Source organism: Topomyia yanbarensis, chromosome 2, assembly GCF_030247195.1.
Source record: "Topomyia yanbarensis strain Yona2022 chromosome 2, ASM3024719v1, whole genome shotgun sequence".
NCBI lineage: Eukaryota > Metazoa > Arthropoda > Insecta > Diptera > Culicidae > Topomyia > Topomyia yanbarensis.
The window spans coordinates 150976195-150993691 of NC_080671.1; the positions used below are offsets into that span (position 1 = coordinate 150976195).

Sequence of the window (17497 nt, forward strand, 5' to 3'; positions counted from 1 at the left end):
TGTGAAACCAGTTTTAAGTTGCGTGTCAGACATCATGAAAGTAGATCATTTGCAGGATTTACAAAACCATGAAGTTGATGATGCCGCAAGACGGGTTTTATGACGGATCGAAAAGTGTCCTCTTTGCTGGAGGAACTATGTTGTCAGAATATCCCTGGTTGTGGCCAATTCTCAAAATTGCCTCCACTATACTTGCCCTGGATAATCATGAAGTTTGACATGCCACAAGACGAGTTTTAGAAGCGATCGAAAATTGTCCTCTTCGTGGTGGAACCAGGTTCCTGGAATATTCCAGGGGGTAGCCGATTCGACCGAAAACCCTCAGAATGATGGCCAATGCCTTTTTTTAAAAAAATCAAAGTTTTAAACATCGCAGTTTAAAGTTTTTCTTTTCGGATGGGAGGTAACCCCAGTGCTATCCGGATATATCCGGAACTACGGTCAGTTCCGGGGAGATGGCCTAGGTTTCTTACACTGGACAAATGTTGTGATCGTTTCCATAAAACTGCGTCGCATGGTTTGAACGCGGCTGAGAACCGTTATTTTGAAATTTAACATTTTAAATGAAATGGGGGTTGGGGACGTAAGTGTAAGCCACCAACTTGATATATTATGAAATCTTTATTATTTTCAATCCTGCCTTGTGGCTATTTATATAATTGATAATACAACAAAAATTGAATGCTCATAAAAACCGGTCCCTACCTGCTAGGGACAATCGGAAAACGTCATATTTCATCATTTTGTGCATTCCAAAATATTATTGTCGTTGTTATTCTCATTGAGTTTTTGTCTCAATTCTACGCAGCAAATATTGGAATGTATGCAATTTTTCGATGAGCATGTTTTTGTTTATAGGTAACCAACATAATCAAATTTTGCTTCCCATTCGAAACATTGTCCCCAATCCATTTTTCGGGACATCTCTACAAAAAAGAGCTCTTGATAATTTGACAACTATGGGACCTTGGCTTGGAGATCCAATTCCCACAATTTTCCTAAAGTTCTCATGATGCCTAAAACCATAGGCTCTCAATGAAGTGATCACACGATATACTTCCAAAATTAATATTATTGAATATTTAATTTAATTCGCCAGCATTAAGTATTATTTTGCAATCGAAATAATTTTAGTTTGTGAGGGGAGGGTAGTGGTTAAACCCTCAAACCCCCCTGGCTACACCATTGTGCTTTGCTTGCTTAAACGACATCATGTATATCACCACCTCATAGTCACGTCAACCCATCAGCAACGTCAAAGTTCTGACATCACCTACATCGACTTCCTAAGAAATGGATGTATGCGTGACGTCCAACAGATCGTTGGCTATTGGTTCCGTGTTCAAAGATCTTGAAGAAATTTCTATGAGCTATTCACGGGGCAGTCTTCTTGTTTTCTTCCTACAAAATTGCGTGAATGCTACCATCAGGAAGCTAGCAAAATAAATCTAACTTATCTATGCGTTTGACATTTCTATGTTTCCTGATCTTTTGATATTTGGCTACGGAAAAGCAATCGTTTGTGTAACGGAAACAATAGATTTTAGTACCTGTCGATATTTCAACTATAAAGCTTCACTACCACTACCCTTTTCATAGAGACCAAATCTGTAGACCGCTTACGCCTTAAAAGCTACGTTATTGATGCACGGTTCTTTAACGTAATAAATTAAAAATAAATTTAAAGACACTTAAATAAAAATAAAGTAAAAGTAAAAAAAACACGATTCTTTAGTCGAATATACGATTATGAAACATTGAATATAACGTACAATTACCTTGAACTGAAGTAAGAAACCAACTATAAAACAATCGAACCGAAGGAAACGATCAAAGGCCTGAACGAGTCTGCCTCTAGTCATGACTTTCGAACAAGACACATGACACTAGACACGGACCCGCTCGAACCGAAAATCACAACATAACCAAAACTAAATAAACTAACAAAATGAAATAACTACTTTGACCTGGCTTACCTCATCCTTCAGCTCCTGCTCCAGCCTTTTATCGATTTCATGGATTTCCTCCGGTGGTAGTCCCAAATCTTTAAGGGTCCGTATCCGATCAGCCTTTTCATAGTTTCCACTCTTGGAATGCGTCGGGGATGCTTGACTATGCTGCAGAGCTTGCTGCTGCTGCTGCTGCTGCTGTTGTTGTTGTTGTTGCTGTTGAATCTGGGCATGATGCGGGTGATGGTTTTGGTACATATGAGGATTCTGATGATGGTGATGCTGATGCGAGTGTGAACTATGTCCCATGCTGCTAGCACTGTTCGAGTAACGAGAGCTTGAACTGGCACCCAGTTCTAAATTCGACGGCAGACCAATTTGATTGAGCTGTGGTGTGTGATTCGATGGTAGAGGCTGAGCGAGAGCTTCCTCTATGTCGTCATCATCATACGCATTATAGTTTACTGCAGCTGCTGCCCGGGATGGCTTGCTAGAGGCTCCGCCATATGCTCCCGACAAACTCGGAGGAGTGACGATTTTTTCCGGTGATATTTTATTAAAATTCGAGTTGTTTCGAAAGTCTTCTTCTGTTCCAACGTTATGGTTGAATTTGTTGTACACATCCGAGTTGTGGTTTGTCCTTTGGCCGCTGAATCGCTGCTGACTGTGACCTGTGATATCGTTGAGTGAGGGTGGAGGTGGGAGCTGATAGCTGAAGTCATTTTCATACGGTAAATCGTACTGTCGAATGCTGTCTACGATATCAACTGACGTGGATCCATTTCTGGGGTTCGGGAAGGTAGGTTGCTTTTTTTCTGGTGTGTGTGAATGCAGATTTATGTTCGTATAACCTTCCTCATCTTGATCATAACGATTGAAGTTCGGCGCTTGATTGTGCAAAATTTCCTGATAGATGTTGGCCGATGAATTTCTTCCGTTCTGAAATATTGGTTGCGGGGGTGGTCGCTTTGGCGAATTAAGTTCTAGAGAGGCATAGTGCAGATCCGGTTGCTCCAAAGCTGAAGCTTGTCCCGGAGGTGAATGTGCGATAAACGGCGAGGCGTGATGAATTGAAGGCGGTCTTGCGGGTACCTGCTGTTGTGCAGGTTTCGGATGATTTCGAGGTGGCAATGGAAAAGCGAGCTCCGGTTCGACCACCCGATGATGCTTCCTGCTGTTGCCTATTGCTACCTGTTCCTGTAACTTTCGAGCAAGCATTTCACCTTTCTCTGCTTCCAGCCTACGCTTAAGTTCAGTCTCACGTTTTAACTGATCGGCGATGTCGCGTGCAACTTTGGCATCCATTTCTTCTCTGCAATGAATTTTTTTTATGACGAGTAAATATTGCATGTTAGCAGGCACATATGTAAACAGTACTTACTGCTCATTGATCATCTGATGATACAACGCAGCTTGGCGTTCGGCGTCTTCCTTTTCCCGGATTTGCTCCGAAAGCGCGGTTGGGAAGTCTTGGCGTACTATCTGATTGCGGTGTTTGTTGCCTTTGTAGTGATCTGAAACTGTTTGTAATTGGGGTTGAAGAATGTAGCAAAGGAAGTTATTCGTATAATTTGCACTTACTTTCCTGATTTTGAAGTTGATATGCGAATGCACTATCCTCCCGGACCAGCCATTCTTTGCAAACTGTAAAGAATTGGAGAAAAGAGAACTATATGAGAGTGTTCTAAATAATATGACGAAATAAAAAACTTAATATGGACTGTATGCTATAGAAATAAGCCAGTTCGTAAGCAACTACGTAATCGACTTCTTCATTTTAAAAGGCTCAGATCTATTTAGGACACTTCGATTGTATTGCCATACACATTGTCGTTTCGCCAAATATCGTTTGGCGCTAGCGAATAATGATTACACGGTGCTACAGTGATTTTGTACTTTTCAAGAGACCTAGTATAGATTGTAGATCTCATCAAATGCAGCACAAAACAATGTATGAAAGATGTTGTATACCCTCAAAATCTTGAATTATTGCAAAAAAACGATTTTTCGAAACTTAAAGGCACTTAAACATATTTTGCGTGATCATTTTTCAACCGATTTTAAATTTTCTGATTGTTTTGGCAAGAAAAAGAAACTTCCTTTCCCACGGTGTGCTACGTTATGTTCTTTTGTTAAAAGTACTATGAGGTTTTGGGACAACAATATGAAAGTTACCATTATTTTGCTAATTTTCGATTAAAAATTTAAAAATTGCTCAACTTTTTTTATTGGGAAACGTCTTTGTTTTAATAAAAAATTAAGGAGAGCATTTAATTCCGCATCCAATGATCTATTTTTGATCAAAATCGCTGGAAAGGCCATTTATTCTTTTTTTTAAAACACAAAATTTAAAATCGGTTGAAAAATGACAGCGGAAAAAAATTATAGCAGAAAGTTCTGAAAAATCATTTTTTTGCCATTAATCAAGATTTTGATGGTATATTAAATTGATCAAACGTGGTTTTGTGTTGTATTTGAGCAGATCTACAATCTTTACTATATCACTTTAAAAGTACATTCAATTATTTTTATTTTGTAGCACCATGTATCGATCCCATGACCATTTCTTGCTATTTTCTCGTGAATATTTAGATAAAAGTAGTTTAGAGTGTATTATTTACACTGTATTTTTTTCGCTGTCAGTTTTTTCTTAAATTATTAAAAATGGCGCCACCCTAAAAGCAACGTCCCGAATTGATTTTGCGCAAGCACCTGGAAAATCCACAACTCTCTCATCGGGACATCGGAAAGCAACTCGGAATCGTGCAGTCAACAGTGAGTCGTGTGATTAAACGTTACCACCAAACTCTGGGCATCGAACGAAAGGAGAAATGCGGTCAGAATGGATGTTCTATTAGTAATCAGGATCACGAACGTGTAGTGAAAGCGACTCACCGGAATCCCAATGCTTCGGTGTGGCCAAAAAGTTGAATCTGTCCAAGTCATTCGTTCAGAGAGCCAAGAATCAGGAGGGACTGCTTACGTACTAAGTTCAGAAGACTTCAAATCGCGACAAGCGGCAAAATACGATGGCAAATTCACGGGACTGGAAACTGCATACCTGCATGCTGACGATGCCCCATTGTCTCATCATGGATGATGAGGCTTACGATGAGGCTTACGGCTCCGAAACTACTGTTCTTCACCGCCTTCAATTTGATGTTCCGGAGGAAGGAAAGAAGCAGAAACTTTCAAAATTTACCATTAAACACATGATTTGGCAAGCGATCTGCTCATGTGGCAAACGGAGTGCGAGATCTACCGCAAGGAGTGTTTACGAAAGCTTCTACTTCCTATGTTGAAGCAGGAAGGTACTAAAGTTCATCGAAAAATACTGAGCAATTATGAAGCAGGCACTACGGAGGCATCCCAAGGAGATCAAATCTGAAGAAGGGATGACGAAAAATAGGTTTCCGTACAGAAGAAGTTGCACTTGTTGTACAGAACCTAATGAGCGGAACGTAAAATGCGAGCATACGGTTATGATATTGAAGTTGAATGAAATAAAAGCTTACTAATGCGCCATATTTTATTGTCTGAAAGTTTGAAAAGGATCCGTTCACTAGGTAAATTTCTACAGCGTTTTTCCGTGATGTAATTTGATGTGGGACATCTTTTATATTGAAAATTACAGAGGAATTATATTGTTGTATGTTTGATCCATAGTCTTTGAGGTCATAAAGATATGCTCATTGCATCCTGCTAAAGCTACATTTCGTTGAATCAACATGGATTTATCCCAAAAAGATGTACAATCTCCACGAATCTCGTTCAAATTGTTTCATTCTGCTTACGTATTAAGGATGCTCAGATCGATACGATATATATGAACTTGACATTGATCTAATTCGTTGGCTCGAATCACATCGGACAGATCGTAAGATTTTTACTTTAAGTAAAAATTGGATTCGTGGTTTTTGCGCCATTCACAAATAACTGGAGTGTTCCTCAAGGAAGTAATACGGGCCCACTCTTATTCACACTTTTTGTTAATGATATAGCTATAGTATTATGACGTTAAATTATACATGATCGTCAAGTGCTTCAGCGATTGCCTAGCTATAGAACACTTTGAATGACTGGTGCTCTTTAAATTTGCTAACAATTAATATTCATAATTGATGTGTAATATCGTATCATCACAAGCACAAGACAATCACATACGACTACTGCGACTACTGGAGATCTGCATTTTGAGTGTGTGTGATCTTGGAATCCCTTTGGATTCTGCACTTATTTTCTGACCTCATTTCGACTATATTATTGACAAGACAAACCGCCAGATGGGATTTGTGTTTCAAATTTCGAATGAATTTAACGACCTTTGCTGTGTTCACTCACTGCACTGCGCATTGGTACGGTCGATATAGGAATCTAACTTCATAATATGGTGTCCGTCCCCGGAAACCACTAAGCATTAAAGCAAGCATTATATTCAGTATATAACAGTTTTTCGATGTTTATAGGTTCTATACAAGCTTCGAAAATGCTTATAAGCACTACGAATATCAAGCATTAAAACATGCCGTATATGGGTATATGCAGCTCTACTGTAGAGCTTATAAACCCTGTAGCTATAAGCCAGATACGGTAGTCACCGATGCCATGTTAATGCCTGTTATGGTTGACATTTTCATTACTCTAATCAATAAATTCCAAATCAAAACAAATATGATATGAGGCACATTGTAAGCATAGAAAACCTTATCAGCTTCCGAGGTTGGTGCATGTCGTCGTAAACAAATTAAAGGGCACAAAACCTTCGAGCCATAATACGAAAACGTCCATTGCAATGATTTGTTTCAATTTACTATAGAACTGATGATAGTTAAAAAAAAGTATGATCAAAACCATGCGTCTAATTATAAGTGTTGTCACAACAGAAATCTTTCAATTTAAGAACGCCAATATCAGTTAGATTTGCCAACACCCAAATGGATCAAATAGCAAGCGCGTTGGAGTAAAGTAACCCCCAAAGCTTCTAAAGGAAGAAGTTCGAGCAGTAACGCCGTACTGAAAAATAAATTTCTAAAAACAAAAAAATTAAAGGGTTGTATACAAGACACGACCGCAGTCACATTGAAAACGCATCATTTTTGGTGTGGCTTTCGCTCAGTGGCAGGGTTGTCACATTCACCACCACATTCTTAAAGATTTTGCAGAAATCATCGGGGATTATTATTTTGAATATTTGCTTATATTACAATTCACTGTTAAAGGAACAGAATTAACAAGTACAAACAAGTAAATTAAAAGAATTTCCTAATTGAATTCTTTTTCCATTATATATTCGTCGTAATGACGGTTTGCTAATAACTATTTTTGAGATGCGGGACGAGAATCCTTTAAAACAATTCGAACTTAACTGGCGATTCGTTTCTGCTTCTACACACAGACGAACATTCCTCTTTCGCAGCTCAGATCAAATGAGCACTATGTGACACCAGCCGATCTCTTTTATCAACTTTTTGGTGCATAAATAAAAATATTTTCATCATTATTTTCGGTGTGGCTTTCGCTTAGTGGCAGGGTTGCCACATTTACTAATTTTCATAAAGGTTTTGCAGAAATCATTGGGGATTATTATTTTGAATATTTGCTTATATTATGATTCAATGGTAAAGGAATAGAATTAACAAGCACAAACTTAATACAAGCTAATTAAAGGATTTTTCTAAATGAATTCTATTTCCATTATATATTCGTCCAAATAAGTTTGGTTGGTTGGTTGTTTTGGGTTACGGACGAAAATCCTATGGAACGATTTGAACCTTGCCAGCACGACTAATATGAAACGGTATGAACCAGCAATTTGCCATCTCGCTTCTGTTCCGCTATCGTCATTTGGAACTGCGAACAAAATCCTTCCAGCTAACCGATAAACGCTCCCCTTCTGTAGCTCGTGTCAAATAAAAGATCTAACAGCTATCCTACAAGCAACAGTAACGATAATCTAATTGGTTCTGCCAGCAGAGCAGGCATGGCAATGAAGGAATTCGGTCAAAAATATTCCGTTTTATATCAAGCGATGGAATGTATAGAATACTTATGAATGTCGAAATGAGGTCCGTGTTAGGGAAAATCTTGCGCAAATTTGTGAATATTGTATACGTTTATCCCTATTTATTCCATATTTACGTAGTTTTCAATAATGTGCTAAAAACATACACAGATAAATTTGATAACATTTTTTACTGGCAATTTTTAGAATCGATTGGTGTTCGAATTATGAAAATCCATCAACAATTAACAAAACGTAACCGAAAACTTTGTTTATTTTCTTACATTTTCCCAATGTATTCACAATAATACGGATTTTATATAGTGTATAGTTGAAATATCAATTTATAGTTGCAACCAATTTGTAAGTTGAACATCTCTGAATCGATTAGTGTATAAATGACGCAAATCCATCAACAATTAACAACGCTACGGTAATTTAAAATTATGCCACATTTTCGTGACGCTGTTCGAAATCAGATTTTAGCTTTACACCTAGCCCTAGCCCCATATAGTAGAATAAAGCATTTTCAATGCTAAAAATAAAGGATGCATGTGACAGAAAGACCATGAAAGAAAGAACGAGAAATTTCTTCATAGGCGCGGTGAAAAAAGTAGGAGTAGGCAGTATATCAGCCGAATATGGCCTTTAGGCAGTACTAAAGTACTATATTAAGCCTATAAGATCTGCTCCCTTTGTGCTATAAGCGACTACAGAACAGAATTGATGCCATTTTCACGGCTTAGAAACATGGATAGCCAGAATATTTTTTTATTTTGATTATAAATTCTTCTAGGACAGTCAGATACGTTCGAATTATAAAGTCAGCTGTACATCTATGTACCGGAACGTGTACTCCGTCAACCAAACGTTTTGCTATTGGGACATAGAAACTCTACATGGTGGTCATGATCCTCTCCGCTTCATGTCTTCCTCATTCAACGAAGTGTTCGAGGATTTCGATTTCCTTCAAGAGTTTCTGACTGGCAGATATTTACGGACTGAAATTTTAATCTGTATTTTTGTTCGCTGCTTTTCTTTTGTATTTTATTGTGCTAGATCGTTTTTTGCCCATCCCCATATCATTTCATTAAACCCAACTAGATAAGACGATTAAGAATAAACAAATGAATAAAAAATGCTGTTAAAAGGAAAGGTAAAGGTAAGGGTAAGAGTAAAGGTAAGGGTAAAGGTAAAGGTATGGGTAAGGGTAAGGGTAAGGGTAAGGGTAAGGGTAAGGGTAAGGGTAAGGGTAAGGGTAAGGGTAACGGTAACGGTAAAGGTAAAGGTAAAGTTAAAGGTAAAGGTAAATGTAAAGGTAAATATAAAGCCTAAATTCCTTAAGTGCCAAAAGCTGGGAGAAACTAGAACAACACCGTTTCAATTGGCGTCTTCAAAATACTTTCCTTGTAAGAAAACAGTACATTCATCTGAAAATTTTTGTAGCAAGTTTACAACGTTGCTGGTAGTTTGATTATTTTTTGAGCGATTAGTCATAAACGAAAGAGTAGCTCATACTAAAATTGTTTGAAGAGCATATGTTAACTACCGTTCCATGATGCGATCGGTATGTGCTTGATATAATCGACTGTTACGACTGGTTACTGCTTTCAATCGTAAGTTACTCAACTCCATGCCATCGCCAAAGGTAGGCTTCCGCAGGCGGATAATCTCATTATTTCTGGTATAATATATCTGTGCAAACAGTTTATGGGTAATCCGCGCCGGCTGATACATTGCAAATTAAGTGTTCGAAATTCGACAACAATCATCAAATTTATTTTGCTGGGAAAGTTTAATCAGTATGTGAGCCACAAGATCAACAGTTACTTTCAGTGCCGGTTTAGGATCTTTTAGTACCGGTTTAGGATAAATCTCGTGGAAACGTTGCACTTGTATTGCCATGTATTTACGCATTTTCAGTTAGTCATCAAACCTGTTAGAAAAGGTTTTTGAAGTCATTGAAACCTTGCTTAGAGAGGCGTTATTTTTCCAGGCTGTGCTGCAGCCATAACGATGAAAGTAAAATTGATGCTGGAAAGATGATACAATCAACGGTTTGAACGCCGTGTGAAAAGTCAACCGAAAACGGAAGGGGCTCGTTTGAATTGGCTTTTAAAAAGGAGCAAAAAAAATGAAAATAAATAGCACCACCGCAGAGAGCGAAAAGTGCCGGTATTTTTACACAGTTTTCTCCATTGTGAAGGTGAAGCACCGCAAAATAAATTAATAATTCATAGAATACATCGCGTCACATGTTCATTATCCGTTATGTGATCACCGGAAAGCAGGATGAACGATTTATATCACATAAATGGTTGCAGTGACGCCATAACTACCATGGGATCGATGGTCAACAATTTGTCTCTATCCGAAATTGAAACAGGTGATGCGTTTCGTTATGCTTCAAATATTATAAAGATCCAAAAGAGAGTGCATTATCTGGTTTGAAACTGGAATACATTACCTCTGATATGCTGGATAATTAGAGAGAACAAAATCAAACATAACCCGTTCAGAATATTAAAAAACAAATAAAGCATTTGTAAATATTGTTAATGCTTTGTCAGGAATAAACCCTCTAAAATATATTTGTACCGATGATTGAAATAGCAAAAAAATATCTACAATTGCAATTACAATTTGTTAGTCTTAAACAAAAAACAAGTTTATCAACCCCTAGGATTCGTCACGATGCGTACGCGGGCGGAAAATGTATTGTCCGCACCGCAACAGCAAAAAATAATAAAACCGCACCGTATTTACCGCAACACATACAAACTTGAAAACTGTTGTGAGTGAAAAACTTCATATTTGACAATGGTATGTGAATCCAAATACCGTTTGGTTTAACAGTGTTCCGAAAAAAAAGTCAGATTGTCGCCGGTTTAATATACATACAAAAAGTTCATAGAATCATTATGCATCATTATACATACAAAAACGTTTATTGAATTAGTTAATTGAAAAGGTGGAAGTCATTACACTGAGTAATAAAGTTGCATTTTTTTCTTCCAATTTTCATAATTTCAATGATTTTGATACATGAAATTAAATTTAAATTAAAGGTGAAACCCCGGTACTTCTATATAGTAGTGCATATATCCCAATACAGTGATTTAAAAACATGTTGAATTCCATCAATCCATCCAATTTCAACCGGTACAGGATTTTTAATCATTAACAAAAATTGCAAAAAATGTATGATTTGAAATATAAGTAACATTGAAGCACATTGAAGCCAAAAAGCAAACAAATGTCTCTGATGACACGTAATTTTTATGCCGATAAACCATAACACTGGTCTACAAAATCAAAAAAAAAATGGTGCAGGGTTGTGATAGTAGTTTGTAGGGTAAATCTGGTGCGCTGAGTTCAAAAATGATCATAGTTTTTACCGCTGTGCTCCTGTTTTTGAGATTTCTCCATAAATTTGTTTTTTTTACTAGTCGGTGTTAAATTTTTTTCTAAATTTTTCGAATTTACAAACTGTATCAAATCTGTTATTAAAAGGTGTTTGATACATGAAATTAAATTTAAACTAAAGGTGAAACACCCGTACTTCTATCTCGCATATATCTCAATACAGTGATTCAAAAACATGTTGAATTCCATCAATCCATCCAATTTCAACCGGTACAGAATTTTTAAGCATTAAAAAAATTGCAAAAATGTATGATTTGAAGCATAAGTAACATTGAAGCATATTGAAGCCAAAAAGTCAACAGATGTCTCTGATGACACGTAATTTTTATGCCGATAAACCATAACACTGGTCTACGAAATCAAAAAAACAAATGGTGCAGGGTTGTGATAGTAGTTTTTAGGGTAAATCTGGTGCGCTGAGTTCAAAAATAATCATAGTTTTTACCACTGTGCTCCTGTTTTTGAGATTTCTCATAAATTTGTTTTTTACTAGTAGTGTTAATTTTTTTTGTAAATTTTTTGAATTTACAAACTGTATCAAATCTGTTATTAAAAGGTGCTACAAACACCTGACAAATATTTAGAAATGTGAAAAGGCATATTGAATACTGTCAAATTCGAAAAAATAATGCGTAAACAAAAAAAAAACACTTTTTCGCGAAAATTTGACATTTAGCAAAATTCAAAATGCTGCCATTTCAAAAGTTCTCAATGAATTCGATCAACAATAGCTATATTTATTTAGTTGTTAGCGTCTTTTTTTCAGACAAAAAAAAAGTTCAAGCTAAACAGACGAAAATTGTCAGAGTTCTGCTCAATTTACCTAATTGGAGAAAATCTTAAAAATCAACGCTTTTTGGTGTTACTAGAGACACGATAAAAACTGTAATGTATTAAAAATAAATGGCTTCGATACTTTGAATATAAATTAAAAGCCATAAAGTAGTTTTATGATCACATTTTAAAATAAACTAAAAATATTTAATTTGGTAAGACAGCGAATAGATTTGGACATACTCAATCTGAATATGAAGTCGTAATTTTGTTACTTTTGGTCAACTTACATAACCTAACTCAATTATATGTTCAATGGCGTTTGCGAATGGAATTTCGAAAAGGGAATAGAAATGACCAGTGATCACAGCATATATGTTATTTTATACATGAAAATTTTAATTATATCCTATCAAAATAGCAAATTAAACACTTTTTTGTTGGAGACGAACCATTGCGACCATTATTTAGATCTATTGTAGTATGCCCCTTTCTTAATCTAAGTCTCCTATCTACAGATTTACAGTCCAAATATCAAAAGACTCCAATGTTTCTTTACTGAGGATTCTTAGTCTGCGTTGTATTAATGCACTGCATTCGCAGAGCAGGTGTTGCACTTTCAGATCCGTAGGCGAGAAATGTATCGTTTGTAAGCATACCAATTTTCTTAAGATGATATTTACTCGGACAGTGTCCGGTAGGTAGTCCTGTCATGATGCATAGCTCTTTTTTGTTTAGTCTAAGGAACTGCAGGATTTTTTTCTCGTTGGGTGAGATAAATTTCTTTAATTGTCGTACTCCAGTTGTTCTTTATAGCTGTGATTTCTTTTTCAGTTCCATTTTGAGTGCACTCGGTTCTGGGCCGATAAAATTAGTGGAAGACCTCTTCTTGCTAGCTCATCGGCTTTTTCGTTCCCTGCAACGCTACAATGTCCTGGAACCCAGGAAAAAATAACATGGTTTTCCTCCGCCAATTGTCGGAGTGCAAGAATGAGAGTGTACAAGTTTTTAACGACATGTAGGTGCCCTTAATGCGTTGAGCCCACCCTGGCTATCTGAAAAAATGCAGATATTTGCATAACGTTATTTTCTTTTCAGACATACGTAAGCGCATTCTAGAATGACATATATTTTTGCTTGAAACACTGTCGGCCAGTATCCCATGATTTGGATCATTCTTACACTGTCTCCGTGAAGACGCCATATTTCTCATTGAATCTATTCTGTTCCGGTGTGCTAGGCATAAAGTACTGAATAAATATAATAAATAAATACCTGTTCGTATTTACTTCTTGAATGCACATCCCAAGAAATAAGCAGGCAACAAACTCAAACGGTTTCACAAATGAAACACCAAGAACTATAGAACTGAACTGTCAAACGCCTTCGATCGTAATGAGGTGAGGTGCAAAAATTACTGTCTCTTTCTAATTCTTCAAGCATGTGTTTTTGTTTAATGTATAACTCAGGGTTGTGTCATTCCTGTCATCCCCTATGTAGGTATACAGACTTCGACAGTAGTCAACTTATGATGAGCCTAGTCGCTTCTAGGCCCATATCGCCCATGCTATTGCATTGGTTGTTCTGGTTTTTAAAACAGGCAGATGTTGGCTAGGCAAAAAAGCCGCCTAGTAGGGACCTAGTATAACTATTACAAAATAAAATAGTTTTAGGTTATGTTAAAATGTGATCATAAAACTACTTTGACCTTTAATTTATATCCAGAACATCGAAGTCTATAAAAAGACATTTATTTTTAATAAATTTTCCGAAGTTTTTGTCGTGTCTGTAGTAAGACCAAAAAGAGTTAATTTTGAAGATTTTCTTCAAATAGGTAAATTGATCAGAACTCTGACAATTTTCGTCTGTTTAGCTAGAACTTTTTTTTTCCAATAAAGCTATTGTTGATCAAAATCCATCCAGAACTTTTGAAATGGGAGCATTTTGAATTTTGCAAGCTGTCAAATTTTCGTAAAAAAGTGGCATTTTTTTGTTTACGCATAGTTTTCTCGAATTAGACAGTATTCAATATGCCTTTCCAGATTTCCAAATATTTGTCAGGTCTTTGTAGCGCCTTTTGATAATAAATTTGATACAGTTTGTAAATTCGAAAAAAAATTCAGTTGATACAATTTGTAAATTCGAAAGACTCAGAAAAAAAAACAATTTAATGGAGAAATCTCAAAAACAGGAGCACGGCGGTAAAAACTATAGTCATTTTTGAACTCAGTGCACCAGATTTACTCTAAAAACTACTATCACAATCCTGCGCCAATTTTTTTTTGATTTTGTAGACCAGTGCAATTTTTTGAATAATTTATGATTCATTTTAATATGAAATCTTCTCTGAACATTTGTGACATGTCATACGTATTTTGACACGTATGCGAACAACTTTGGTTTACATTTTAAGCAAAACTGTCAATACAGTCAACAGATCTTCATATAAATTGAAAGATTACTACATAGAAGCAGAACCGCAACGCGCGGTTGGGCGCCAAGCAAAAATAAGTGAGGTTAAGTAATGAAATTAGTCAGGATAGGAGTATCATTCCTAGGTACACACAAAATTGTTTGAAAGTCGAGCTGAAAAAGAAAGCGAAAGCAGACAGCAAAAACGCGCATAACTGAGACTCTACCAAAGGCGTCAGTAGACTACGCTACGGTCCTGTTAGTCCAGAATAAACAATAAACAACCCAAGTAGCACGCTTTGTTACTGTATAGTATTTGTAACTCTCTTGGTAACAACTATGTTATGGAAAAAGCGCAATTTGTTTGTATGTTGTGCAACATGTTCCTAATTGCAACAAAATAATGAAAACAATAGCTGTGCCATTTATCGAGCACCGGGTAGTTGGACAGTTCTGTTTTAGGGTGGAATAGCAAACAAAGAGGCATTTGCAACTTGTTAGACTGTTTGTGCAAGTTAGCAAAGTTTCTGATTAGTTTCACAACTGTTATTGATGTTTTCATACTTAACACTATTGGCCAGCTCTATAGTTACATAGTTTAAAAACCCGTGGAAATTCTTTTCAAATATATCCAACAATAAAAAAATATTGTGTAGCAGTTGTGCAACATTTAAAACTTTCAACAAGTTGCAATTGCTACTAGGGAAGACAAAGACTTCAAATTTCAACAAAAATAGCGAAAAATATGCCAAACTTTTTCCGCTTGTTTTCTCAGTTTCATAGGAACAAGGGGAACGGAAATGTGGTCATGTCCAATAAAGCAATTAAAAAGGTGGCCTTTTTTAAAACTGTAGCAAAGGTCGTAGAGGAGGCTAGATCAATTATCATAGATGATCACCTATGCCGTACCGTGAAGTTTCGTTATATCACAAAGTTGCCGGTTTCCAACCTAGGTCTAACCAATCCTGCAGTAAGTTGAATCTCTGGTTGAAATGTCACATGGTTTTTGGTGTTCCTGGAAACGTTGAAAACTTTTTGTTTCTTCTGAATTGACCAAGTGCTGTTTGCTTCGGCTTTGTAAGATAGCTTTTTTTTGCTGGTATATTGTTACGAAGACTCATTTGTGCAATACTGCATCCATTCAACCGATCATGCAGACGATCCTTGTCGAAAAATACGCAAAGTATTCTCGCCAAAATGCCACCCGACACTAGTTTGAAGATCCGGTGCGATTTTTACTCAAAATCTTCGCTCACTCGGAAAAAAAAGCATCATTTGAGCAATGGGTCATTGAAACAGACAATCCCGTCCTTTAGTAGATCCACGCATACAAAATTCGAATCGATAACTATACTATCGATCTCAACTTTGTGAGTGGGTATGTAAACGCGTTAGTTCTTCATTAAAGTTTTGTCGCCAGTAACGTCCTTTGTTTGCTTTAGATAAAATATCACAACCTTAAGCTTATATGGGCGAACTTTCGAGATATTTGGCACAGCTGAATATTTCTGCGTCTTGCAGAATATTAAAATTCTTCGCGGACTATCTTTAATCCGAAAGAAGGTCGGATACAGTCGAACCCAGTTCAATATGTTTGACTTCATATGGAAGTTCGGATCTTTGGCAACGAATCTTGTTCGACATCCATTTTAGGATCATTTAGATTAATTGAGTTGTACACTTAATAGACGATAGCGTGCCAATATTTATGGTCTTCTTGAAATTTCAAATCGGACACACCTCAAAAGTATTGGTACCTCGAGTCACTGGTGAAAACTTTTGCACTTTAGCCGTTTTGCACAACCTTTTAATCGATTGAGGTAAACCTTTTTTGTTGAGGTGCGTCCGGTTATTAAATTCGATGATCACCTGTTTTCCATACATCGGGCCTATAAACAATCGGTGAGATGCATTTTAAAGGAAATTAGTCAGTGAATCTAGAAAAAAATAGTTATTTTCGGCTACAGTGTTGCCAAATACGCTATATTTCCAGGTTAAAACCAAAACTTCATTTATCTCGCAATTCGTGTATTTTTGTTTTGAAATTTTTTATGCCATTGTGTTCCTCAGATAGTTTTACCCATGAAAACATCTTATGCATCACGATAATTTGAGCCAATTCCCAGACACAGTCATTTGAAGCAAATTTTTTTAAATTTCTCAGCACATTTCTCGCTATATCTCAGTAACCAAGCAGAATGTCAAAATTCTGAAAACGCCACTTTGTAGAGATTTTTTAGACAAGTAATGTGGCATATCTAACTCAGTTTACCCCAAAATGGCGTTTGTCATAAGATAGCACAACAGCGACGACATGCCATTGGCACGCTAATATACAGTCGTCTAAATAGATGTTCCCTCCGTCGCCTTTAAACATCTTGCGTCAGCGGATTTCCTAAATATACAGTAAAAGATTTGTGGCTGGAATTTACATCAAATGAACGACAGTCATTTCATGTAAATTCCAGCGTACGAAATGCTAGTTGTTTCCATGTACACAAATTATTATTCGAAGACCGAACTGAAAGCCAAAAGTTAACACCAAAGGGGTGAAAAACTGAGACTCCGCCAAGGGTGCCAGAAAACCACGCTACGGCTCTGTATAGAAGCATCGATTGTCTGTTCCGAATAGCTTTGAACATTTATAAATTTCAAAATATTCAATCTCAAACTTTAAAAATCGTTTTTCTCGAAAAGTGCTAAATGGCGCTTGTCATAAGATGGTACAACAACGACGGCATGTCGTATATTCAACAGATGTTCACTGTCGCCAATGCGATGATCTTGTGTTCTTCCTAGGACGTCATCATAACCCGAGGATAGCACAAGGGTTTGTGTATTGGGTCGGAGTCCCAAGGGTTGCAGGTTCGAATTCTTTCTCTCGGGTGATTTTCTGAGTGCACGATGCTCTGAAAACTAGCGAAATCGCCTTAAG

General features: G+C 36.8%; 1 protein-coding gene across 8 annotated transcripts in view; it reads right to left on the reverse strand.

Moving 5' to 3' along the window:
* Positions 1-17497, reverse strand: part of LOC131681752 (GATA zinc finger domain-containing protein 10) — a 64733-nt gene that overhangs the window by 15741 nt on the left and 31495 nt on the right. For all 8 annotated transcript variants that reach the window (XM_058962754.1, XM_058962760.1, XM_058962759.1 and 5 more), the window contains 3 exons: positions 3531-3593; positions 3331-3469; positions 1977-3261 (listed from right to left, as the gene is read on the reverse strand). In XM_058962754.1, coding sequence (XP_058818737.1) covers positions 1977-3261; positions 3331-3469; positions 3531-3593 — 1487 coding nt within the window. The remainder of the gene's footprint in view (positions 1-1976; positions 3262-3330; positions 3470-3530; positions 3594-17497) is intronic.